The 25,179-nt window shown below is 36.4% G+C and overlaps 2 protein-coding genes across 2 annotated transcripts; one reads left to right on the plus strand and one right to left on the minus strand.

Moving 5' to 3' along the window:
• Positions 1-604: 604 nt before the first annotated feature.
• Positions 605-11,384, plus strand: LOC113235270 (protein phosphatase 1 regulatory subunit 36-like). Its single transcript, XM_026470918.1, has 10 exons — positions 605-765; positions 2,657-2,753; positions 2,837-2,902; positions 3,903-4,034; positions 5,783-5,927; positions 6,361-6,513; positions 6,596-6,818; positions 9,077-9,241; positions 9,320-9,502; positions 11,181-11,384. The coding sequence occupies exons 1-10, from the start codon at positions 665-667 to the stop codon at positions 11,308-11,310; spliced, it is 1,395 nt and encodes a 464-aa protein (XP_026326703.1). The 5' UTR covers positions 605-664; the 3' UTR covers positions 11,311-11,384.
• A 2,571-nt stretch (positions 11,385-13,955) lies between these two features.
• Positions 13,956-23,222, minus strand: LOC113235326. Its single transcript, XM_026470988.1, has 10 exons — positions 23,104-23,222; positions 21,485-21,578; positions 20,917-20,979; positions 20,092-20,223; positions 18,920-19,064; positions 18,692-18,844; positions 18,391-18,619; positions 18,112-18,303; positions 16,879-16,989; positions 13,956-14,549 (listed from the first exon to the last, which is right to left on the minus strand). The coding sequence occupies exons 1-10, from the start codon at positions 23,220-23,222 to the stop codon at positions 14,261-14,263; spliced, it is 1,527 nt and encodes a 508-aa protein (XP_026326773.1). The 3' UTR covers positions 13,956-14,260.
• Positions 23,223-25,179: the final 1,957 nt, after the last annotated feature.

A 25,179-nucleotide genomic window follows, 5' to 3' on the forward strand; every position in this document is an offset into this window, starting at 1 on the left:
ATATTGTCCGCATTTGAATGAATGAATGAATGAAATATTCTTTATTGCCATTGACTTATTTATTGCACATAAAATTACAATTAAAATACAATACAATAGCTTAAGTATAATAGTAGTAGTAAGTCAATGTGCAACAGGCGGCCTTATTGCTATGTAGCAATTTCTTCCAGGCAACCTTAGGATAGACATTTCGGATATGCAAAAGGGGTGCAACCAAAGATTATCATCATAAGTACACTACATAATAATTAATAATAAAAATATATACATATCCATAGATAGATATACATATATGTACATACAAATAACAATAATATGATTAATACATATACAATAAATACACAATAATATTAAATGCTTATCTACTTTTAATAACTTTGGATATCGTAGACTTACTTTATGAATACTGATATTGGCGATGATCGCCATAATTTTTATATTATTCTTATAAAACTGTCACTGGCCCAAGCCTAGTGGCCGCCATCTATAGGAACGCTTACCGCGAAGAGCGGAAAGAAATAAGAAAAAAAAAAACAATAATACGTGTTTGACACGTAATGTGATGGAACATCTGCATGCATTGGGAATTATTTTCGATGATCCTATAATTTTGCTACTAGTTTTCATTTGTATACAAATAGATTTGCTGAATAGCTTTTGAGAAATGGGCCACGATGATGACGATGATGAGGAAAGTTTCGGTGGTCTGTACGAAGATGGGCATTGGGTATGGGACGATAGTGTAGGGGCATTGATTTTCGTCAGGTTTGTATAAAATTAAATGGTCCTTAAAATGGGGAAACCAAAAGTATCCCCACAGCAGTACAAAGTAATAAAATAACTCATTTGTATGAGTGAAGGAAGTGAAGAAACGGTAGATGGGTAATTTTATGGTTTGTTTTCTCTACCTAATACCGGTGGTAAGTTCTATTATTTAAATATTGTAAAGTATTATCATAAAGTATTATTTAATACTTAAGTGTAGTTACCAGAAATATTACTTATTCAATATTTCGCCATAATTTATTCGAATACATTGCCACCTACATTGGACTCAAGTAAAGAAAACTAACCTGAAAATTACCCAGATGTAATATACTTATTAAAGTTATGATAAGCGTAGGGCAATTGTACGATGAATTCTAAGTACGTACCAAATGTTTAAATTTATGTTTGAAGCATACATTTAGTTTCACAGGTGCGTGTGGTCGTTTTTTATTTCAGAACTCAAATTTACTTTGCGGCGCAACGGAATGGAATGGAAGCGTTAATTTCGAGAATGCTCGAGCATTCCAGCAACCTCGCCTTGAGGCTGTAGCATTTCGTCGACGTTTGACGTCACACTGCCTTCGCGCCTCTTCCCGCGGATTCGCCAGGCGTGGTCGACGGCAGCTGCGGTTTCCTCGCGAATGCGCGAGCATTCTCGTTCAGGCATGCGTGATTTTTGGCTCGTATCTAGTTTGTACGTTACAATATCGAGTGCTTCGCAAAAACTGCTGCCAGAAAACTAGGTATAGTTTACAGTATAGGTAAGGCGGTACTTCACACCTGAACAGCTTTTAAATCTGTATAAAGCACAAGTTCGATCGTGTACGGAGTACTGCTGCCACCTTTGGGACGGCTCTGCCCATTACCAGTTAGCTGCCTTGGACTCGGTGGAGCGAAAAGCAAAGAGACTTATTAACAATAATTCTCTTGTGGAGTCGAAGCTACAAAGTCTCGACCATCGCAGAAGAATAGCCTGCTTGTCGGTTTTCTATCGGATACATTTCGGGGAGTGTACGCAGGAACTTTTCAATTTAGTTCCACCCTCACCATTCCTCCTTCGGTCGAATAGAAGGTCCGCAGCACTCCATTTTTATGTCGTTGATATTCCACCTATTCGCACTAAGCGCTGTGCTTCCTCCTTTCTGATGCGTACGGCAAAGGAATGGAATGCTCTACGGCATCTGATTTCCCGAAAAGTACAATTTGGGGCTATTCAAGGCTAGAGTGAATAGGCATTTTTTAGGCAAACGCGTCCCATCGTCGCTTAACATCAGGTGAGATTGTGGCCAAGCGTGTGTCTATTATATATTAAAAAAAAACTACTGATCATAACGTTCATTACGCTATGTACGATATGGTTACAAAAATTAGCTTCCCTTCCGTTGCGCCGCATTATAAATTGAGCATAAGTAGTAATTCTCAATACAATATTGTAATAAATGATCATTTGGGATAAGATCTATAACTATAGATCTTTTATAATAAATATCCCAAATGATCATTTGATCCCAAATGATCATGATCCACGACTCGACTTTTTGATAAAATGTATGCTAGTGGCATTGACTTACAATTATATGGACGTCGGGTCCGCGCTAAAAAGTGTCCGAACTTATAGGGCGTTAAAATCGTATATAGAGCGTCATTCACGCTTTAGTCTTCGTTTGTTCGACTGACAGCGAAGCAAGCAAAATTAGACAGTACTGCGATGACATTACAATTTAAATTGAACGTTTTAGCTTTTTCATATTCCTTTACATGTCACTACGTTTATATAGGTTGACTTGGGACATTTTTTTCGTGGTTTGTGCATTAGACCCGTCGTCCATTTATTTGTAAGTCAATGGCTAGCGGTCAAATATATGAAAATTTTATGTATTACCTGCAGCGATCGCCCGGCTATAGTAACTGATGCAATTCCATTACCGATTAAGGCTCCAACTGGCACCATAGAATTTCGAGATGATATTGATTTAATAGAACAGGTAATATCGTAATTTCAGAGGATTTTCTACCAACGTGTGTTAATCGTGAGCTTGTTTGACTTATTTATGTTTTGTAATTCCAGTTGCGGTTCCGTAAACGTTACATGAGGAAACTGAAGCCAGGAGAACCTGATGTTATCACGGTCCAGGTAGAAAAAACATGTAATTTCGTATTCTGGCCTCCTTATCATAACTAAAGCATTCATTTTTGCTTTTGCATTTCGGTAATTTTCGAGATATTGGCACCTAAAGTTTCCTAGACACTAAAAACTGTCAATTACGGTGATTTTTAACAATAAAATTGAAATATTGAGTTTATTGAATAGCACGATGTTTTACTACCATGATATTCAATTCTTTTTGTGAAACAACTTCATTAGTTTGTTATAATTATTAATACTAGCATTTATGATTCAGCATATCGTTCAGACACGATATGCTTAAGGCGCTCGTTCCAATCCAGCCGGATCGAAGGAATTTTTCTTAGTGTTCCATCTTTGTATAAATATACGTCTCACTGCTGGGCATGGGTCTCCTCTCAAACGAGGTTTTAGGCCATAGTCCGCCAGGTTGGCTCAATGCCGGTTGGGGACTTCACGTTGTTGTGAACCTTCTTCGACGATGTTTTCCTTCACCGCAAAGTCGTGATAGCTTAAGCTCAACTCACACTGGCGCAGAGTCGATGCGTCGCGTTGCGTCCTGTTTTTCAACGGCAACGCCGACACTCGCATTAGTGCGCCCGGATCACGGTGTGGTCGGCGTCTGATGCCTTAGTGCGCTCTAGTAACGCGGGTCGACGCTTGACTCCATATTTGTATAATACAAATTTATACCTTAATAATGGGAAAATAGAGATGAATATGCTATAGGCGAAAAATGTGACGCGTCGCGACGCTTCTACTCTGCGCCAATGTGAGTTGAGTCTTAAGCTAACACGGCTTTTTTTCTTCATATTAAGTATATATTAATAACAATAAAACTGAAAATAAATAGGATAAAAAAAATCCGCTTTTAAGGGGTTGTAAATTTCGTTTCGTTGATCCCAGATATATTAATAACTCAATTTCGCCAAAAATGTCGATTATATTGTGATAAGGATTGCCCAGTATTGGTATTTTTGTAAAATATATATTTTGTATTGTTTTCCAGGACGTCAAAGATTTGGCTATATACACTGCACCTCTTACGCTCATGAGTCCTATGTTAATAGATATGTTACATTTATCTACCACGGAAAGATTCATTAGAGCGTTGATTTTTTATTGTCAATATTATTTGCAGGTATGTTTTATGTTTTTTCAACGATCCACCAAAAAAAAGCAAAAAAACGATTTATTGTAGATAAATTATAGCCCATTTTGCTAGAAAAACAAATTTATCTTATTTTATTGTTACTGTAAAAAGATATACAGCTTATGAACAAATAATCTCAGTACGGAGTACCTACCAGAAAAACCAACCTCAAGAGTTCGCAGAATTACGTCTATTTGCCAAGATTTATTGAAATCGGTTACCGGAAAGTGTGCGAAACCAAATTCATCTCTTAGTTTGCCACGTTTAGAGGTGGAATATTTTCTTCAAATTTAAAACAGACCAATACTGAGGTTACCCCCTTTCCAACAAAAAAATAAATCATGTAAATTGATACACAAATATCATAGTTATCGCGTAACGTACGTACTAATAAAATACAGTGGAATTGAGAACCCTTTTTTTGAAGTCAGTTAAAAATAAATAATTGAATTAGGGGTCAGATACTACATGATACTTGCTAAAATCACCGAGCTCCTAAGACGTAAAGTTCGGTGAACTCAGCAAGCAGATCAGAGTCCATTCTATCCCCTATTACTTTGAGAACTCTATTTGAGCTCTCTCGCACTTTACGCAGGCAGGATGCCACCTTTTTTCGCATTAGTGCGTAAAAATCCTTTACACTGGCATCGGCACACATGTTTGACGTATGTAGGGCAGTGGTGAGTAAAACTCAAACAGAGCCTTGAACACATTGTTATATAAAACGCGTAGGGAGTTGTAGGCACTCTGAGTAATGCTGACGTGCCATAGAGGTGTAGAATGCCAGGCACTAACCTATGAGCCAGCACATTACCCGGCACCGATAAAGCCCTGCATTCCCTTTCTGTGTCTAATTTGTTATATAAGTTTTCCGTAACTATTGTGCCCATACAATTATATACGTAGATAAAATTATTTACTTGGTTTTATAGTTAACAATTACGAAGATTTTTACTTACTGTTTAGTAAAAGTACCGTTTGTTATTTTATGATATGAAGTGACCTACAAGTCGTGCGCCTGATGGTAAGCGACACACCTGTCCATAACAGTTGCAATGCCGCTCAGTGCTTTAATTCACAAAGATATAAAGTTCAATAGCAGTACAGCTCTTTACGTATTTCTGCCGCCAAGCAGTAACATCAGCATTACTGTGTTCCGGTTTTGAAGGGTAGGGGAGCTGGTGAAATTACAGGCACATGGGACTTGTCAATTTATGTGTCAGGGTGACGGGCGCAATGGTAGTGCCCCTCAGATCTTTGCATTTAAAGCTCTGACTGGCACTGTAACTGTTATGGACAGGCGTGTAGCTTACCATCAGGCGCACGACTTGTTCGTCCCTTCACTTGATGTTATAAAAAAAGAAGATCTGAGTGGTACTGCCACTGCGCCTATCATTCCGAGACATAAGTTGACAAGTCCCATATACCTATTATTTCACCAGCACCCTTAGGCTAGTAACAGATTGATTGCATGTTTGCAGTCGAAACCGACTTTATGCAGCCGACTGCATGAAGTTAATACGTGAATTCGTTATCGACTTCATGCAATCGTGGTCTCGGCTCGGCAGAGATTGACTGCGTGTTTGCATTAACTGTAAACATGCAGTCAATCTGTTAGCAGCTTCCCTTCAAAACCAGAACATAGTAATGCTCACATTACTGCTTGACGGCAGAAATACGTGAGGTGGTAGTAATTACCTGAACGAATTATTAAAAATCTTCTGTTTGTTTTTTAGACGACTGATATTATGGGTTTTCGTATGTTAGAACTAGAAACTAAAGTCCGGACACCGCAAAGCGAAGAAGTGGAGAGAGTGTTCCGAGAAAATTTAAGTGATTTAAGGACTTTAGTTGCCAAGGAATACTGCACTATGATAATAGGTACATATAAAACCATGACGCGCTTAAGTATTGTGATATTCGACAATGTCGATACTTTACAAAATCACCTGCATCACTGCAAAAAACTTTCAATCACAATTCCAAATTCTGAAATTTTGATGTGACATACATTCAAAAATCATCTGAGTCGTGAAGCTCTGGGTCTTGGCTGTGGGATATGTCCTACCTCTTAAACCTTTGTTCAGTTGGTTTCGATCTACCTAATTGAGCTGATCGATTAGCTGTAAATGCACACACAACGGCTCGTCATAGTCATTAATTAGACTGATTATGTTCGAATCACCACCAAAACATTGAGTTGACATGTTTTTTATTGTAGATATTTTCTCATTCGATGGATTTATTTGTTTTATCAACACGACTAGCATGTTCTTGAATTGTAAGCAACTTTATGACGTGGATCGTTTCTTAGGTGGTGCCGATACCAAAAAGTTCCACCATATGGGTGCGCAGAAGAAAAGAAAGTCATTGTCAGATAAAGACGCGCGACTCTTCGAAACGTTGTTGCGTATGTGCATTCAGATCGTGTGGCTGGCTTTAGGTCGCAGATCTTTTAATCAATTAGGTACTTACTTCATCGTAATATAAATAATACTCAATATTGTTTTGATGCCTACATAATTTTTAATAGATTTGCACATTTTTAGAGTTGGAAGTGAATCGTCTATTCAAGTCAGATATTTTTAACTCTGTCGAGCATATGAAACCTTCCAACAGTAAAATGACGAAGGAGGAAAGAGATGTTCTCCTTGGATGCTGCTTGCGACACGATCAGAAATTGAATACACGCTCGCCGCTTATGAATGAAGTCTTTTGTGCACGTCCTATAGACTACCGCATGATGGGTTTAGGTGTCATCAAATACGAAATGTAAGATTTGAAAGTGTATTTCAATTTAAGAGTTTAATTTGTTTGTCTAGAAAACAATTGATTTTAATGCCATTTGTTGGTGGTCATACTAGCATGTCATGATATGATCAATAAGAATTGTTTGCGTTGGTGATCATATTTAGTCAGCATTAACACCCTGCAGGCAAAATTAAATGTATAAATCGCAAAGATGAGCGCTATTGCTGTACAATGGCAGACAATTTTATAAGCAACGGTGTTATAAAAACTGAGACTCTAAATGGAACAGTTATAAAGTTAAAAGCGAAAAGTGTAGAGGATCCGTTACGCCACGAATAATTTGACAAATTCTTCAACATTTTGTATTAGAGTAGGTGATAGAAACTGGTAATTCAAACAATATCTAACTCTTTCAGAGTGCAAAGGTACAAGTACCACATAATTAAGATTAAAATTAAAAAATAACTATTTTAAGATTGCTAAGTTTGAAATAAGAGCAATATTACTTTAATGTTATAGTCGCGTCATAGTACGAACTGAGTGAATAAGTAGTCACAAAGCTGCCAATAAAACATCATAGTTTTTTATCACACATCATTATATGTGGGGCGCACTATAAGTTTTCGGAATTAATAAGAAAAAAATACTATAAATGACCAGAAATGAATTATATTATTATATTACATACTCTTCGACAGCCTCTTCAGGTGATGAAAATCGTTGACCGCGTAACTGGTTCTTAATTTTTGGAAATAAATAAAAGTCACAAGGTGCCAAGGTTGGGACTGCACGCGGGATGGTTGTATCATACGGCGTTTACGGTTATTTTTACGGAGTTTGTCAATAAGTTCCGGCAAACAAATGGTCGTGTACCAATCACTATTCACGATACAACGATTCTCCAATGCAAAAATAGCCACGTGTCCGGTTTTATTAAAATAAGAAGCAATCTTCCGCTTAGAGGCACTTTACACGCACGCCACTTTGGTTGATTTCGGCTCATCTCGAAAGACCCATACGCTTGATTGCTGCTTTGTTTTGGGATTGTAATTATAAATCTATGTTTCGTCACTTGTTACTATGTCCCACACCAGATGCCCCTTCGTTGAATCTGGTAAGCATGGTATTGCACTAATTGGCGTTATCCGTTTTTTGAGCCTCAGTCAAATTGTGTGGGATCCACCGAGAGCACCAACAAACTCAAAGTCAAAGTCAAAGATTATTTATTCCATAGGTAAAATAAATTTACACTTGAAAACGTCACATTTAATCTACTGCTCGATCACTACGCTGACCTCCCCGAGAAGAACAAGCAAGAAACTCTAGGGATTGCTCTTTTCAAATAACCTTAAATGCTATGGAATGCACTTTGAATCAAATTTGTGTGGATTCTGGAGCCGTGTCGTCTTTCCATACATCTTTATCTAACACGTAGTCTTCAATTTTGTAATATGATTTTTCGATCAAAATATTTTTAATGTAGTTTTTGAACTTAGGAAATGATAAACTTAATACATGTTCCGGAATCTTATTGTAAAAACGTATACAGTTCCCCATAAAAGAGTTGTTTACCTTGTATAAAGGAAATCGTGGTACCATGAGTTTGGACTTAGCTCTAAGGTTAATATTATGAATATCTTCTTTCTTATTGAAATTATGTATATTTTTACTGCTTTTTCACACCCAAATGTTTATGTAGTATTGATTGTATTTGACTCATGCCTATGCCTGAAGATGTCACATGCCTGTCTGTTTTGATCATACGGCGCTACGGCGGTTTTGTTGTTCACAGCAGTGGACGGGCGATCATCACGAAATTCGTCATTGAGATTCACACGATCTCGTTTGAATTCTGCAAACCAGGTATAAATAGTCGTCTTGCATGGTGCTTCATCGCCCAAAGCAGTTTGATGCCGAGCGAAGCTCCGCTGAGCTGTTAAATTACAATTAAAGTCGTAGAAAATCGAACTACGAAAATTTTCACGAGTTCAATCCATGCTGATGTAGACAACCAATTTCTAAAATGACGTCACAATGTATAAACAAGTGACAGTCAGATGAAATAAACTGTATTCTACAGCCAAAGAGTTCCATTTTCAAATGTTATAATTACTTTTCAAATACTTTTTGTGTAGGTAAGTGGCCAGTTCCGGAAACTTATAGTGCGTCCTATGCAATAAGCTTACTTTAAGCGCAATATTACATTAAGAGGTTGTGGCAGGCCCCAGTACGATATGCTACTGTGACCACCAATAAACGGCCGTTTTACTTTTCAAAAGGTTGCACCGACGACTGCTGTACATGTGGCTGGCGATTGCAGGACCAGAAGAGGAGTTGGTTAAAATTGGAGTGCCTTGCGGTATTCTTGGCTATCCACGCCCCTATTTTGATACTATGTTATGTGTTTTACCGACTGTTGCAAGTGATAAATCAAAATCAAAAGCGTACGTTTGAAAGTGAATGTGTTATCTGTAAACGTTAACTATGCTGCTTAAATCATATTATTTATTCTTATAATGCAGGGGTGGTTCTAAACAGTCGGTTCAGTCTGATAAAAGTAGAAGCAGAAGCAGCAGTGGCAGCCAAACTGCACCACCTCAAAGTTCGCTTGCCTTTGGAAAAAGTCGTTTATCAACTTCTGAAGGATCCGGAGGCAATAGGTATCTCTACACTGATATTGTCCTGCCAGAAGTGGAAACACTTTCGTGAGTGTAATTTAAATTGTTTTTTTGGTACGATACGTAAAACTGTTATAGTCGAGCCAAGATAGCATCCTCTTTTTGGCAGATATTTTTAGAGTCGTAACATAATTATCAACTTTAATTTGTATCATTAATAATAGTAAAGTACTAATTACTAATATAGTATAGGAATTTAGTAGTCTCCATACCCGCCTGAGACCACAAGGAACGGAAACAACAAGACGCATCCACTATAAATCCAAACAAGAGAAAAAGTGTCCTTTTTTATAATACTAAGTGACAGGACGAACAAATAGTAAGCAATACGCCTTAGTAATTGCTGTAACTCTCAGAGCTTTAAATCACAAAGATCTGAGGGGCACTGCCACTGCGCTCGACACCCTGGGGCATAAGTTTGACAAGTCTCTGTGCCAGGTGCCTGTTAACAAGACTATCGCACTCGTTCTGTAATGCATTATGCAATGAGTGCAACATACAGTGTTACCAAATCAAATCTTTAGTATACCCATATATGTATTGAGAATTTTCTAGTCTATTAAATAATTTATTAATATTTTATTCGTTAAAATTTACATATATTTGTAAATAATAAAGTATGTAATCTTATGAACGGTGTCTGCAATAATTGATTTGATGTTATGAATTTATTCATGTTTGTTATCGTATAAATTTTCGTTAATGGCAACATTTTTACTTAATTCCAGGGGATATATCTACCATAACAACCATACTACATTTTTTTTCCACATCTATCTTATTCATTGAGGGACATCACTAATACAAACGTAACAATGACGTATCTTAAATACAAACTATCACAACTTTATTGCAAATATTAAATTAAATTATATGTTATTGTAGTTAAATATTATATATTTAACCGAAATAAACACGTTTTTAGTGTTCACAGTGCAGATCAATTATATAATTATTCGTTTCCTATTTGACAATTATTATTAAGTTACATTCTATCGCCGCTCAGCTGTCAAAAAGAGACGGATGATTGAACGGAGACATCGTTTATACTATTACGTCACGTGACTTCCTTTTTGATCGAGGTGAATTAATGTTTTTGTTTTTTATAACCTCTAAGACCCAGTAAACTACAATAGGAAAAGCGTTAAACGCCGAATGTGCCTACATTAAAATGTATTTAGATATATTGATATGCTCCTCCAGACCCACGAAAGTTTTGTATGTTGCTCTAGATACCTTACGGACATACAGAATATACCGGGTTATTTTTAAAATACTAACAACTTCTCAGGACTATATTAGTAACATCATAAACAACAATTTTTGTTCCACGATTTTTTACAAAACATAATAAATTTACGACGACGCCCACCCCCGTCCTGCACAGAGTTATCACTGTTTATAGCGATCTATTTAAGTATTTTTATTATTGTATGAAACTAAAATGCGATGAATGATTAAAAGTCATGGGAAGAAAGTTGTTGTTTATGATTTTAGTAATACAGTCCTGGGAGGTTGTTAGAATTTTACAAATAACCCAGTATAGCGCTAAATTTGTATTATTATAAAAATCATTATAACGTACACTAGGCGTTAACGTTTCATAGAAATATTGTCTGGGTCTGAATCACATCACATAATACATTTTGATGTACACGGGGCCTTAGAAGGATAAGAAATTAATATTGAATCGAAATGGTGACAGGCAGCAGATACCAACGTCGTTCCCAGACGAACCGGAGGTGGAGAGACGCTGCAGCGAGAAACAACGCCGCCAATGGCAGAATCGTCTCCAAAGGCTAATTAACCCAAGTGCAATAAGGCATAATAAATAAATATTTTCACAATAAGTATTGTGGTTAAAAAAAAGAAAAAATCATTATATTCAATAAAATAAATATCTCCAATCCAGTTATTTTTAATTAGACTCTAAATATTAAACTATAATTAGTTAACTCCGAATATTATTAACGTGTCAAGTACAAGGTAATCCTTTAGAGGACAATTCTGCACACGAAGTTTATTTACGGCGGGATACATGCAACGAGGGTAAAACTCAATTAATTTTCGTGTTAAAATATTCTGAGCGTTATTTAAAAAATTAACTTTATATTTTAAGCCGTACAGCCTTAAAATGATAAGGTTGATTTTTACACCATAAAAGAACTAATTCTGTAAAATTGTCGTTAAATTGTAAAAAAAATTGTAAAAATTCTGAGCTCAAGAAAAACGTGAAAATTAATTAACACTTAGAATCTCATAACACTGGAATAAAGTGAAAATTAATTAATTAAGTGTCAATTAACGCTTAGAATACTCTTACAATCTCATATCTCTACATTTTAAATAATCTTCTTACATTGTCAATGAGAAAAATATTCCCGTTTTACACCTCAAAACTAAGCGGAACTGTCAACAAATAAACGCTCAAATAATTTGAAAGCCGAAAAATGGAGAGGGAAAACATTCCAAAAACAGTACAACACTTCAAATAACAGCTACTTCGATTTTAAGAGAAAATAGTATTAGAAGAGAGTAAAATAGTATTTTATACAATCGTTGCGTAATGAGGGTTTATTTAGGTGGAGTACCATGTTTAGGCCTTGATGCATTGATTGCTTGATTGCATGATTTGCTTCGGCGCCCTAGTCAGAATTATAAGACTTAATTATGTAATAATTGCATACAATAGTCATTTCGGGAAAAGATATTTTTGAGATTTGAACAATATGTTGAGTAGTACATAATGATATTCTGACTAAACCAGTTGGATGGATACTTTTTCTACGAGCAAATTCAAATAATGAAACACAGCTAATATTTAATGTATATTTTGTTAACTATCCACGACAACAAATTCAAAGGAAAGCAAAACAAACTCTACAAAACAAAAAACCAAAGAGAGACTGGAAGTGTCCGCGTGATTGGGCCTAGTACCGCTTAATATAACCAATCGGGAAGCAGTAGTGCGTTTGCGTAGCGTCATATTTGATATTTTAATTAGCAAACGTTATTTTTTTTAAACTCGTTATAGTTCTGGTTAGAAAGTACCATAGACAATAAAATTTTGGTTCAGTACTAAAAAAGAGCGCATTTGTGATACAATTTATGAAATTAATTAGAAAAGAAGAAAACGCTATTTCAGAAAATTTCTTTAAGCATATAAATTAGTGTTTTAATTGAAAGTAAATAATAATAATAATAATAATAATAATAATAATAATAAAAGAGTTAAAAAAAAAAAATCTAATCTTATCTTTTAGGCCTTGGGAGAGGCGAGAGTTTAAAATAAATACGATAATAATAAAAGAGTTTAAAATAAATACGATAATAATAATAATAAATAATAATAAATAATAAATAATTTAGGCCTTGGGAGAGGCGAGAGTTTAAAATAAATACGAAAATAATAATAATAATATTTTTTAGGCCTTGGGAGAGGCGAGAGTTTAAAATAAATACGATAATAATAATAAGTAAAGAATGTAAGGAGTTAATTTTATTTTTAATTTGATATAATTAGATTAAATAATAGGATGATACTCTAAAACGATTTTGACATCCATAACTTCTCGCGGCTAGAGTAGTTAAGGTATACAGAGGTATATTTTGCACCAAATATCGGTACCAGAAGTATCAATTAACGTAAGGGACATTTTGTCGAAAATGAGTTACATGTATCATTGGATTCATATATGTTTCCGCTCTATCGATTGGTATTATAAAATTTTATAACGCTTAGTGGTTTAAAATATAGCATGTCCCTTACATTAAAAAAAGAAATAGAAAACTCCTTTACAATAGAATTACGTGTCATTTTTTCTATTTCTCTTCATGCTTACACTATGCTCGACGGCTTACACATAAAATATTAGTAACGTAAGGCACAACTAAACATCCATATGTATACAGCAGTAAATGAAACGATTTCTATCTGAATTTTATTCGACACGAATTTCATCGCGCTGAAGCCGCGCGGCCGCCGCGCCACGCCGAGACCGCGTGGTCACCGAGCAGCGACCGCGTGCATCTGTCTCCGCGCAGCGACTGCGTTCATCTAACTGTCATGGCAAAATATGCTCTATTTATTTAGCTTTTACGTTTTAAATGAGCATGCCGGGCGCGCGATGGAGGATGGCATGTCTTTAGTCTACGCGCGTCGACCGCGCAGTTGTAATAATCCGAAAAATTTGAATGTTGTTGCCTAGTAAATAGAATTCATATTCGACATTAATGTACGTGAAAGCGGTAACTGGTCACTGGTAACTGGTCGCCACGCGAAAACTTTAGCGTCGTGTAACTGGGCGAAAACACTTCGTCAAAAAAATCATGGTCAAATCAGTCGTTCCATAATATTTAAACAAATTCATTCTAAGGGCGAGAATAGCCATTTTCTATTCCGCTTTAACGCATTAATAGCACTTGCCATAATATTCTGGGTGGACATTATGTTTACGAATCAAATGGGTGGCTCTGGTGGTACATACAATATCGTAAAGTCTTCAAACCATTTATAAAAGTCAGTGGAAATATGAAGGTTTCGGAATAAATATTATTTATACTTTTGACAGAATAATTGCTGAATAGAATATGAGTAGGTAGCCATTTACTTGTCATGTTGTAACATGCCTTCTTACGTTGAAAATGGAAGCATCACATATTCTGCGTGGATGGTTAAAGTACAAGACAGGAGTCAATTAGAAATAACCATGACGGGGATGACGGACACTTGCGTAGAGTAATGTTATTGAATTTGGGTTTTTCCGATAAGGTATTAAATATTTTTCAGGGTTCTACAGTAAATTTGAGCTGTGAGCAGTGAAATGCATTTGTCTGAAAGGCTTCCATTGTTCTTTCTTCTCCTGACTCGGACTCTCCTGACTCTTTATACGCCTCGGTGTGAACCTTTTCTTTATCTAGAAGCGTGCCTTGTTTGCCTAGAAGCGTTTTGTATCGCTTGGAAGCTAATTTACTTGCCAAGCGATTCGATCGGTTTAACCATTTCTTATGTTGCTGGCGATTGATAATCAGCGGCGGTTGTCTTTCAGATGGAAACGCGTCAGGGGGAGCAGTTCTGTTCGTAGAAAAGATATAAATTGGTTAATAGTCCATAACACATTTTATCAAAAGTATATATTATTTCACCGAACGTTCTCATTTTCTTTTATACGCTAAGCTTAACCAGAAGGGATATAGACAAAACTCGCACGCCTTTCTACTGTCTTTTCTTTGCAGACTATAGCATTAGTCAAAGAGTTAAATCAGGGGATTAAGGAAAGAGAAATTTTACCGAAGCCAAAGATTTATTTATGTAACTATACAAGAAAGGCAATACCTTTTTTCCTGGCGATAGTTAAACCAGTAATCCTGTATAGGACATACAGCAAGAGCTCTTTCATTCATTCCCTCCGTCATGTTTATAAACGTTTCTTGATATTTATTAAATCAGAGAAAAAAGAAAGATAACGGTTGAGTTGCATAGAACTCATCGAGTATATAACCAGAAATAGAGACGAAATGTCATTTAATTTGTTTGAAAACTATTCTGCCGTATCATTACTGTGACAACTGCGCTCCGATTGGCTACCCTGAGTTCGAAACAATTGACGGGTGTCGTCAATGGGTGTCGTCAACTGTTTCACTTCAAATCGACCAGTCAACTTAAGCTTTGCTATAATGGACGAAAATTGTAAAATTACGTATTTAATATTTAATTACCGATGAAATGTGATTCCGTTTGTTTTGTAATTAGGTGTTTTGCTGTTTTTCCCACACCACCGAATAGAATAGCACGGCATTGTTACAGATATTATCTTTATTACAATAAATACAGAATATTTTTTGAAATATACGGAGACGTACACACAGGTCAGTAGTTGGCCTATCTATATTTCAGTGCAAACGAGAGTTGATATTTATAAGAGCTGTATCGCTAATGTGTTATCAGGAATATATGGCCCTTATTTCGTCTCTAATTCTGGTTATATACTCGATGATAAAACTAGACAAAGAGGAAGAAAGAAAAAGACAGCCACGTATGGCTGTCTTTGTAACACACACTAGAAAACGACGTAATATAGTTGACACAAAAGCGTACCTATTTGGTCTTTAGACGACCGCCAAGATTTTAGAACTGCAGTTATAATTCTGATGGCGAATTTTAAGGCCATGAATACTCAACCATAGCCTAATAGACTATTAGTTTGATGGATATTATTATTAACTGCTAATGTCGTGCGTAGTTCTCTACAAAAACTTGAAAGAACAACTACACTGTACGTTCGATCTACTGTTTAGCACCATAGGTATTTTTCTACGAAGCTCTGTCAAATTTATACACTATATAGCCGTTGTCTTAAATTGTCTTCATTTAACATTTATGGGTGCGATGACTCTACTTTCCCAAAGGTCGTGCTTGCGCGTGTACAGACAGCACTTAGTGATGTCATCTTTGTATGAAAACTGATATTTCGGAGTAGAGATTTATTTATTTATTTATTTATTTATTTATTTATTTATTACAACTTACACTAACAGCATATAACTAAACATGTAAGTCATAGTCAATTAAAAAGTAGTCGAGTCGATTAAAAAGTAGTCGAGTCGATCACCGCCCGAAACCAATCTGCGGTATTTCGACCACAGAGCCGTGACCGCCTCCAAGTAATGTCCAGCAGATGTCAGAAATTTATGTTCAGAAGAACTGAAAACGTCGATATCATTATTCCTATTTAGAGAATCGATCACAGCTAGTGCCCCGTATAGTGGTGTCTGCTTTAGCGCCTGTGTGCGGGCGAGATGTATAGCGAACAAGGGATGTCGCCGCCGACGCAGGGGGTATCTCGACATAGGTGGGATAAAAAATGGAATTTGAGCCAACAGTTGGGGGTTGTTGAGATATCCCCTTATTAAATTAAAAATGTACTTGACAAGTGCCAGCTTTCGCCTGACTTCCAGTGATGTGTATGATACCATACCCAAAATAAATAGTGTAGGGTACAAGTAAGGGTAGTACCCGTATATTTTTTTATACAGGAATCGCAAAAATGATTTTTGGATTCGTTCAATCATTGTGATATATGTGTTAGTGTGGGGATTCCAAATTACGCAGCCAGACTCTAACTTACTTCGCACAAAGGCGTTATACAGACAACATATGGCCTCACGATGATCAAAAAACCTCGATTGTCGTTTGATGAATCCTAAACTTTTCAATGCACTATTACTAACATCAATAACTACGAGATAACTTGTTATTGAACCCGTAGTAATCTGGCAGTAATGAATTTTATATTATTTGACTTTCAACTAGTAAGAACTTACACTAGAAAATGAAATATATAGTCGTTATTAATGTGTCTAATTAATTATACACGTTAGTACTTTTTAAAAATGTAACATACTGTATATCGCCATCGGGTAAAACAATATCTCCATATGTTTTTGGCTGCAAGTTGAAAATAGTGTTTAACTGTTTTTGGTCCGTACTTGTTCTTGAAGACCTCGCACTTATTCTGGAAGAATCGGGAAATATTCACAGCATCCACAGAATTATTTTTAATATACACTAATATAAATCTAATTTTATAAAAAAAATTTTTAATATAAATCTCTTGACGTGGTATTTCTATTAATAAAACAAACTTTGTTTGTCGTATCACTTGGAAATTCACAATATTTTTTAAATCTTACAAATCGATGAAATGCTGATTCAAGATTTTGTATGAAAACTAAAAACAATTAACTGGCTTTTGATTTGTTCATTTTAACTATAGAGATTCCGTGGAAGAGCTTTTGGGCTAATTAACCTTATGTCCCTATACAACAGTAGAAATCTGTTATACTTTCGTGCTTATTCGCCAAATGATTGGTTAATTACAGGTTTCTTACCATCGTATACATAATTAGTTACAGGTTTCTTACCATCGTGTGACATCATATTATTTTTTATAATGTCAAGTGACGGAACCAACAAGTCATGCGCCTGATGGTAAGCTACACGCCTGTCCAAAACAATTGCAGTGCCACTCAAAGTTTTAAATCGCAAAGATCTGAGGGGCACTGCTACTGCGCCTATCAACCCTGAGACATAAGTTGACAAGTCCCATGTGCCTGTAATTTCACCAGCACGCCTACCCTTCAAAACCGGAACACAGTAACTCGGACTTTACTGCTTGGCGGCAGAAATAGGTGAGGTGGCAGTCGGACTCTTTCACAAGGAGCTCTACTGCTACTATGATCTTTTTATTTTTTGAAATTCGAAATGGTTACACGTCCCGCTGTTAACTAACCAGCTGTAGTTGACGGTAGTCAACTCGTGCTGAAGCTGGCCACTCATGATCATGAACAGTGTAAGTGTTCAGAAATATCGGGAAAATTATAAGAAGTTATACATTTATAAGAAACCTGTAACTGATGATATCAATTAAACTCATCACCCACTGATGGAAGCAGCGGTAATTCCATTTACCCGTCGACTCCTGCACTATTTCTTGAATTAGAATGACAAAATAGATACTTCTGGTACTTGTTCAAAATATTGATTACTATGGAATTGTTGACACGGAAATATGTAAATGGTGATGTTTTAATAACTAGTGGGAACGGTTTAATATGGATAACATAATTGAACTTACCTCGGCCCAGATAGTCGGAAGCTGGCCACAGAGGGACGTTTGCTGGCATTTCCTGGTAAATGAACACCTCGTAACAAGGCATCGAAACCCGTTCGGGGCAGGCCCATTATGCCCAATGATAACTTCATTTCTTTTAATTTCGACTCCTCGGTCATCAGCATAGTTTCCAGGTATTGTAATCGAAGGTTTAGTCTGCAATTATCATTGATATAGCAATACGTAAGTCCTGTCTTGTTTTTGATCGATCATTTTCAAGGCTGTAATTTATAATATACTCACTCTGGATATTTGACTACACCAAGTCCAAGGAGACGGTAATCTATTTCTCTGTCGCAATGAAATTCACTAAGTAAAGGCGAGTGGCTTTTCAGTTTATGGGTAGGTTGTAAACATTTGCCGAAAAAGACTTGCCGTTCACGTAACGACATTCTAGCTGCAGTATCTATTTTTGCGTGATGTGCTGCGAGATTGAATTTACTTGATCGGAATAACCGATTTACTTCAATTTCTGAAAAAGGAAACTTTTGTAAAAATATTCCTAAAAACCAAAGTAAAATGTGAATAAAATGGTTCCATATACCGATCAAATTATACCGTTTTCGACCCAATGCTATCCACACTATCTGGACACTGAGGCGTATCAATGATTCAAATAATCTTCCTTCTCGCCTTGAAAGGGAAGTCAATTTTTTTTGTTTGCCCTTGTGGTGAAAGTTTTGAAAATCAGCACCTCCTAAAATGACTGTTTTGTAATTATTTTGAATCTTAAACTTAGGTGCTATAAGATAGCATAGGCAAACGTTTATACCGAGAATCATACTACTGTACTCTTTAGTGACGAGCAAGCGTAGGTCTTGTAAATTTTCACAGAACTTCATTTCAGTCTTGTAACTCGTACACGTATAAATTTTGGTTTCCCTCTGTTCTGTCCGTTTAGCCATTATATCAGAAATCTATGTAAAAATTAAAACTCGCTATAACCAGTAGACACGTAGGTAATATGTACGTAGATAAATGACACTTTTGACAAACCTATGTAAGAGTTACACACGGTGACACTACACTACATCGCTACACTTGCGATTTATAGGCGATTGCATCGATGCAAACGCGCGACTGCATCGATACAGTCGCTAGTGTGAATAATTTTGAAAGAAAAATCTGTATAGGTTTCTGCACAATATTTTGTTTTGTTAAAATTAATAAATACATTAAAGAAATAAATTAGTTAATTAATTAAAAACGTGCATCGCGTTTGCATCGCGTTTGTATCGCGTTTGGATCGCGTTTGCATGGCTGATAAAAGTCGCCGTGTGTAATCGCTCTAACCTCGTATAAATCGCAACCTTAGTGCAATAACGCCCCATCTGCGAGATTACAACTTTTAGGAGAGAGGTTTCAAGATTCTATCAATGAAGTTAGTCGCTAACTTTTATGTTTAAATAGGAGTAATAAAATTTCACATATAGATAGTTTGTTTCCTGTGGTTCGTATTACTTTTCGCTTTCATGTGATAAATCACTTTTGCCGTATGACGTTGCTTTATTTTACCAAGGATACGAAATATACTTGTAAATTATTTAGAACAGTGTTTGACTTTAAACTATCGTACATATAGATAGATAATATTGCATTTTTTTATAAATCATGACCGAAATCGTGGTAGCCCTATGGTTTGATCTACCTCCTCGCAAGCAGAGGCCGTGGGTTCGAATACGGGCTCACGCCTCTGAGTTTCTTGGAATTTATGTGCGAAATTTAATTTGAAATTTATCATGAGCTTTTTGACGAAGAAAAACATTGCCACGTCGTACCTGCACGTCGAGGAAGTTTCACAACTCTCGAAAAACGTGTGGGGTCTAGAACTATGGCCTACAAACATGTGACATATAAATGGGTTGTTGATGATGATGATGATAAAATCATGATCTTAAAGGATTTATATTGCTCATTGTGAGTAGCGCTTCTCTAAAGACTAACCTGTCCATAGTACTGGCAGTAGAGTATGAGGGCGCGTAGGAAGCGTTCCGTGGTGGGTTTATGCAAAACGTTGACCATCATGGGGGATAACAAAGCAGTAGGTGCAGTGTATAGAACTAGGTCTTTTATATCCTGGTAACATGAGTAGACGATAAACTCTAAAGTCAAATGTTACACATACTACTTTTGTTTCGTGCGTTATTCCTATATGTATGAAAGGTTCTTCTGACATCTGATATAGTTTAATATTATTATAGGAGACCACGTACAACAGTGACACTCAATATTACAGGAACTTGATGATCTATCTATTAAAGTATTCCAAGATTTGTACGGGATAGTAAGTCTTCGAAATTTACTGAGCATCATCGATTACAGTTAAATGCGCAATTATTTAAAAAAAATACAAAAAATAAGGACTATGGTGCGAAACAGCAATGAGAACAAACATGATCTTTGTTTAATTCTTGGAAGCATATCCATTAACGTATACTATACCTATATTAACAAATTCAAATTAATGAGACGTAACGAAAGGTCAAGGTAGAAGACTCAACAAAAAATACAAAGTTGAATAGTATTCGGTATGTGATGAAAATAAACACTAACTGACCTTGTTTGCCCATAATCCGACTAATGTGTACAAATGAGAAAGGAACCTTTATTCTGTCACTCTACGTAATGACGATGCTACAGCGACAATGTACATTTTCACTAAACCGAGTACAACATGGTTGCTGACATCAACTCTCGTTATACTTGTAGTAAGAAATACTAAAGTCTTATTTAATGATAACAAAGTAACCACTAAAACGAAGACTATACCTGTAAAGTTACCACATCGTCTTCTTTATCAATTTTCCTTTGGAAAATTTTTCTGAATTTGTGCTGAAAATATTCCATAAAATAAGCACGAAGGACTGTAGGTAATCAGTTATAGACAGGCGTGTAACTTACCATCAGGCGCACAACTTGCTCGTCCCCTCACTTGAAATTATAAAAAACAACAAAAAAAATCAGTTGTTAGTTCGCCAGTTTGTATTTGTTGAAATTAACGTGAATATTTACTCACGTCGGGCTAAGGGACCATACAAGTAAAACGAGAAGTAACGCGTAGAAATACACAAGATTTGAAATTATAAAAAATGTGAAGCTATAGAAATTTTCGAAAAAAAACCTTTTTTACCTTAATTGACACTACTTTAGCTCTAATTCAAATGTTTCCCGTAATGAATCGGTTCCATTGCACGGGTGGAGTGGCAGGGACACTGGCTTTATTTCAGAATTAATAAGAAAGTCTTTACTATTGTACTTGTGAACTAAGCTATGCTAGTTTTTTTTTAAACTTTAAATAGACTCTTATACAATATATTTTAATACCATAAATCTATACCTGTTCCAAGACGTCTAAGTTGTCTCTAAATTCGATAGGTCCTACTATCACAGGTGGTACATAGGTTGGCTTGGCTGATAACGAGGCAATATCGCTGCAATAAAGTATCGACGCTCAAATATGATACAAATTAAAAGTATTCCAAAGAAATTTATATAAATGTCTATTTTTTTAAAGAAAACTACTGCGAAACTCAGTGCCATTTTCCACTAAGCGACTAGCCGTGAGCTCGACTCGACGCGAGTCTGTTTTACTCAGAGTCGCGGCCGCCTCTATGGGTATCGTATAATGACTTTAAGACTCGCGCGCCACCAGCCAACCACGACTATCCGCTCAGTGGAAAATGCGTGTCAGACATATTTCGAACCACTCCGTGGTCCTTAGGGAGCGTTCCCATTGTGTCGTAATGTTTTATTTATCGTTGGACGACTGTCGCGTCTAGCCTGTTCCCATATCACGACTATCTGTCGTAAGCAGTAGAGCTCCTTGTGAAAGAGTTCGTCCAGGGAAGTACTGCCACCTTACCTATTTCTGCCGCCAAGCAGTAATGTTAGCATTATTGTGTTCGGGTTTTGAAGGGTAAGGGTGCTGGTGAAATTGCAGGCACATGGGACTTATCAACTTATGTCTCAGGGTAACGGGCGCAGTGGCTGTGCCCCTCAGATCTTTGCGATTTGAAGCTCTGAGTGAAACTGCAACTGTTATGGTCAGGCGTGTGCCTTATCATCAGGCGCACGACTTGTGCGTGCCGTCACTTGATATTATATATTACATATTATACATTACATATTATAAAAAAAAGACTGTGTCGTGGACGTTTATTTTAACTGTTCCCGTTCACGTGTCACGATCTAGTGTGACGACAATTTAACGGTTCATGGCAGCGGCCTTGTCGTTTGGACGACAAAATCGTTTGAAGCTGCTTTGATTACTTGTCGTTACATTTTTATTGTGACGTTTTATTTATCGTCAAACGACTGTCGTTCTACCTCTTCTCATTACCACGACAGTCTGTCTTCGTAACGCCAAAAAAGTCGTGAACGACAGGTAATCGTGTTGTTCTATGTGTGAACAACTTCATTTAAATATACAAGACACGATACTTTAAATTGCACGACTATCTGCAATCACGATATAATGGGAACGCGTCCTGAGTCTTAGACGCAACGAAAACCGCGCACCAAAGCTTTGAAAAACTCGGTCACTCAGTACGGGTGTGGGCGCAGGCGATGGCGGCGACAAACTAGCCTCGTTTGCTTCATTCTTATTAAAAGCATATTATGTAGGATTGCACACTACACTAACCAAGGCACGTTCCAATATCTCATCCACACTAACCGCCGATATAGTACTTAACAACTTTCTAGCCGAAAAGTTGTTTTGGTACCGACTATTCACATACACACAAACATGTCGTGGAAAATTCGCCATAAATAAGTGAGTTATCCGTTAGTTTACTTGAAAATGTCTATTTTTTTGTTAATACGACCATGATAAGCAAAATACAACCGGTAAGAGAAAACCGGTGCAACAGTAGGTTATTGAACTGGAATTTTATTTCGTTCAAATAAAACTTTATTTGAAATAAGGGCAAAATAAATTCAAATACGAGTACCCACCTCACGAAAACAAGCTTATTCTCCTTATGACACCAGTCCCAGTGTCCGCTGGCATAGGGCGATTCGAAAAAAGACTCCTCGTCGTCATCATCGAATGTATCCGTCGTCGGTGCCTGCATTTTACTTTCACACAGTATTCTCCAAATTACACCACTGTAGTAAGAAAAGAAACACTAATACTAAATAATATAAAATACGATTTATAAAGCAAAATTTAAAACACTTTTATATAAGAAGATAATCATAGAAATATTCTTAAAAAATTAACAATATATATTATGCAAGATATTTTATATAAGAAGATAAACATAGAAATATTCTTAAAAAATTAACAATATATATTATGCAAATATTTGTCAAAAAACCAAAAAGTTTTTAAAAATCTAACAATTTTAGCAAAGATTGACACACGTCAATCTAAACAATTTAAAACTCGCACGAATTTTTTAATTACAAAAAGTTTTTGTTCATACCAATAGAAGAAACCCAAAGAGATTTTATTTGGAAAAAATCCAGTGATTATGTATATATAATATATTTGTTGAAAAAAGAGATATTTATAATTAGTAATAAAAAAAAATAAAAATAAAAATCATTTATTGCAGACAATATACAGTCCATTTTGTTAGTACACTTACAAGCTATCTATTCTACTGTTAGTACAAAAATTACAAAATAAAAATAAAATAAAATGAATAAATGAATGAAATGCATTGAATTGATTACATAATGAAATGATTACATGATGTGTGATACTTGGTAAGTTCACCGAGCTCCCAGGTTGTGAAGTTCGGTGAACCTAGCAAGCAGATCGGAGTCCCACCTATCCCCTATCATTTTAAGAACTCTGTTTGAGCTCTCTCGCAATCTGCGCCGACAGGATGCCACCTTTTTACGCATTAGTGTGTAAAAATCCTCTACACTAGCGTCGGCAAACATGCCTGACGCACTGCAGTATCGAGGAAGCCCAAACAGAGCCCTGAACACATTACTATACATAATGCGTAGGAAGTTATAGGCCTTCTGAGTGAAATTGACCCATAGCCTGCTCGTGTAGAACGTCTGGCAGTATGCTTTAAAAAGCGTTATTTTGACTTCAGCTGTACAACGAGCTAACGTATGAGCCAGCATACTACCCCGAATTGACAAAGCCCTGCATTCCCTTTCTATGTCCAAGTTGTCATACAAGTTTTATGTGACTATGTGCCCAAGGTATTTAAATTGTTTTACACGGTTTAATGGTACTCCGTTAAGAAATAGAGGTGGATTATTGTCTGAATATTTACTGTTACATTAAATACCATAAATTCACTTTTCTTTTCGTTGTACCTCAAACCATGCAAAAGTGCATAATTGTCACAAACTTTTAGTAATTTCCTCAGGCCACCAATCGACAGGCTCAGCAGCACCATGTCGTCGGCATAGCTTAAGTTATTCACACAAACATCATCAATAAAACACCCAACATGCATGCTGCTGAGCTCCTCGATCAGAGAATTGACATATAGGTTAAAAAGCCTTGTGTGTAGTGAGGCAATTCCACCCTGCCCCACTCCGCGTTCTAAGGAATATTTGTCAGAGTATGCGTTTCCCCACCTTACAACATTAGATTGATTGCCATACCAGTATGAGAAAATTGCTACAACCTCCGGAGGACTACCGGCGTCCCTTAGTTTTGTCCAAAGCTTATTATATGAAACTAAATCAAAAGCCTTGGACAAATCCAGGAAGCAAGCATACACCGGAGTCTGCCGCTCGATATAATACTTCACAGTACGTTTTAAAGATAATATAGCACTTTCCGTGGATAGGCCAAACTAAGTGTCGAGAAGCGACAGCACAGTATCAAGTTGCTTATTTAATAATCCGTCAAATACTTTTGCAATTACTGTAGCTAGGGATATAGGTCTATAATTATTCTTATTTGATGTATCACCAGTGGCGTTCTTAAGTATCGGAACAACTATACTTTTTAGAGCTTCAGGCCAATACGAGTTTCGTAAAGAAAAGTGTACAACATAGAAAGTACTCCATAAAGATGTGGTCCAGCATGTAGTAAATGCTCTATGCTAAGCC

Source organism: Hyposmocoma kahamanoa, unplaced genomic scaffold, assembly GCF_003589595.1.
Source record: "Hyposmocoma kahamanoa isolate Upper Pololo Valley unplaced genomic scaffold, ASM358959v1 87, whole genome shotgun sequence".
In the NCBI taxonomy this organism is placed as follows: Eukaryota; Metazoa; Arthropoda; class Insecta; order Lepidoptera; family Cosmopterigidae; genus Hyposmocoma; species Hyposmocoma kahamanoa.

What these genes read in the sequence shown, in the direction of transcription:
- LOC113235270 (XM_026470918.1), top strand. Translation starts at nt 665, where the DNA reads ATGGGCCACGATGATGACGATGATGAGGAAAGTTTCGGTGGTCTGTAC. An exon ending in GGGGCATTGATTTTCGTCAG is followed by an intron (nt 766 to 2,656) that starts GTTTGTATAAAA and finishes TATTACCTGCAG; the next exon opens with CGATCGCCCGGCTATAGTAA. An exon ending in ATATTGATTTAATAGAACAG is followed by an intron (nt 2,754 to 2,836) that starts GTAATATCGTAA and finishes TTGTAATTCCAG; the next exon opens with TTGCGGTTCCGTAAACGTTA.
- LOC113235326 (XM_026470988.1), bottom strand. Translation starts at nt 23,222, where the DNA reads ATGCAGGCACCGACGACGGATACATTCGATGATGACGACGAGGAGTCT. An exon ending in ACGATGTGGTAACTTTACAG is followed by an intron (nt 20,224 to 20,916) that starts GTATAGTCTTCG and finishes TCATGTTACCAG; the next exon opens with GATATAAAAGACCTAGTTCT. An exon ending in AAAACGGTATAATTTGATCG is followed by an intron (nt 18,620 to 18,691) that starts GTATATGGAACC and finishes TTCCTTTTTCAG; the next exon opens with AAATTGAAGTAAATCGGTTA.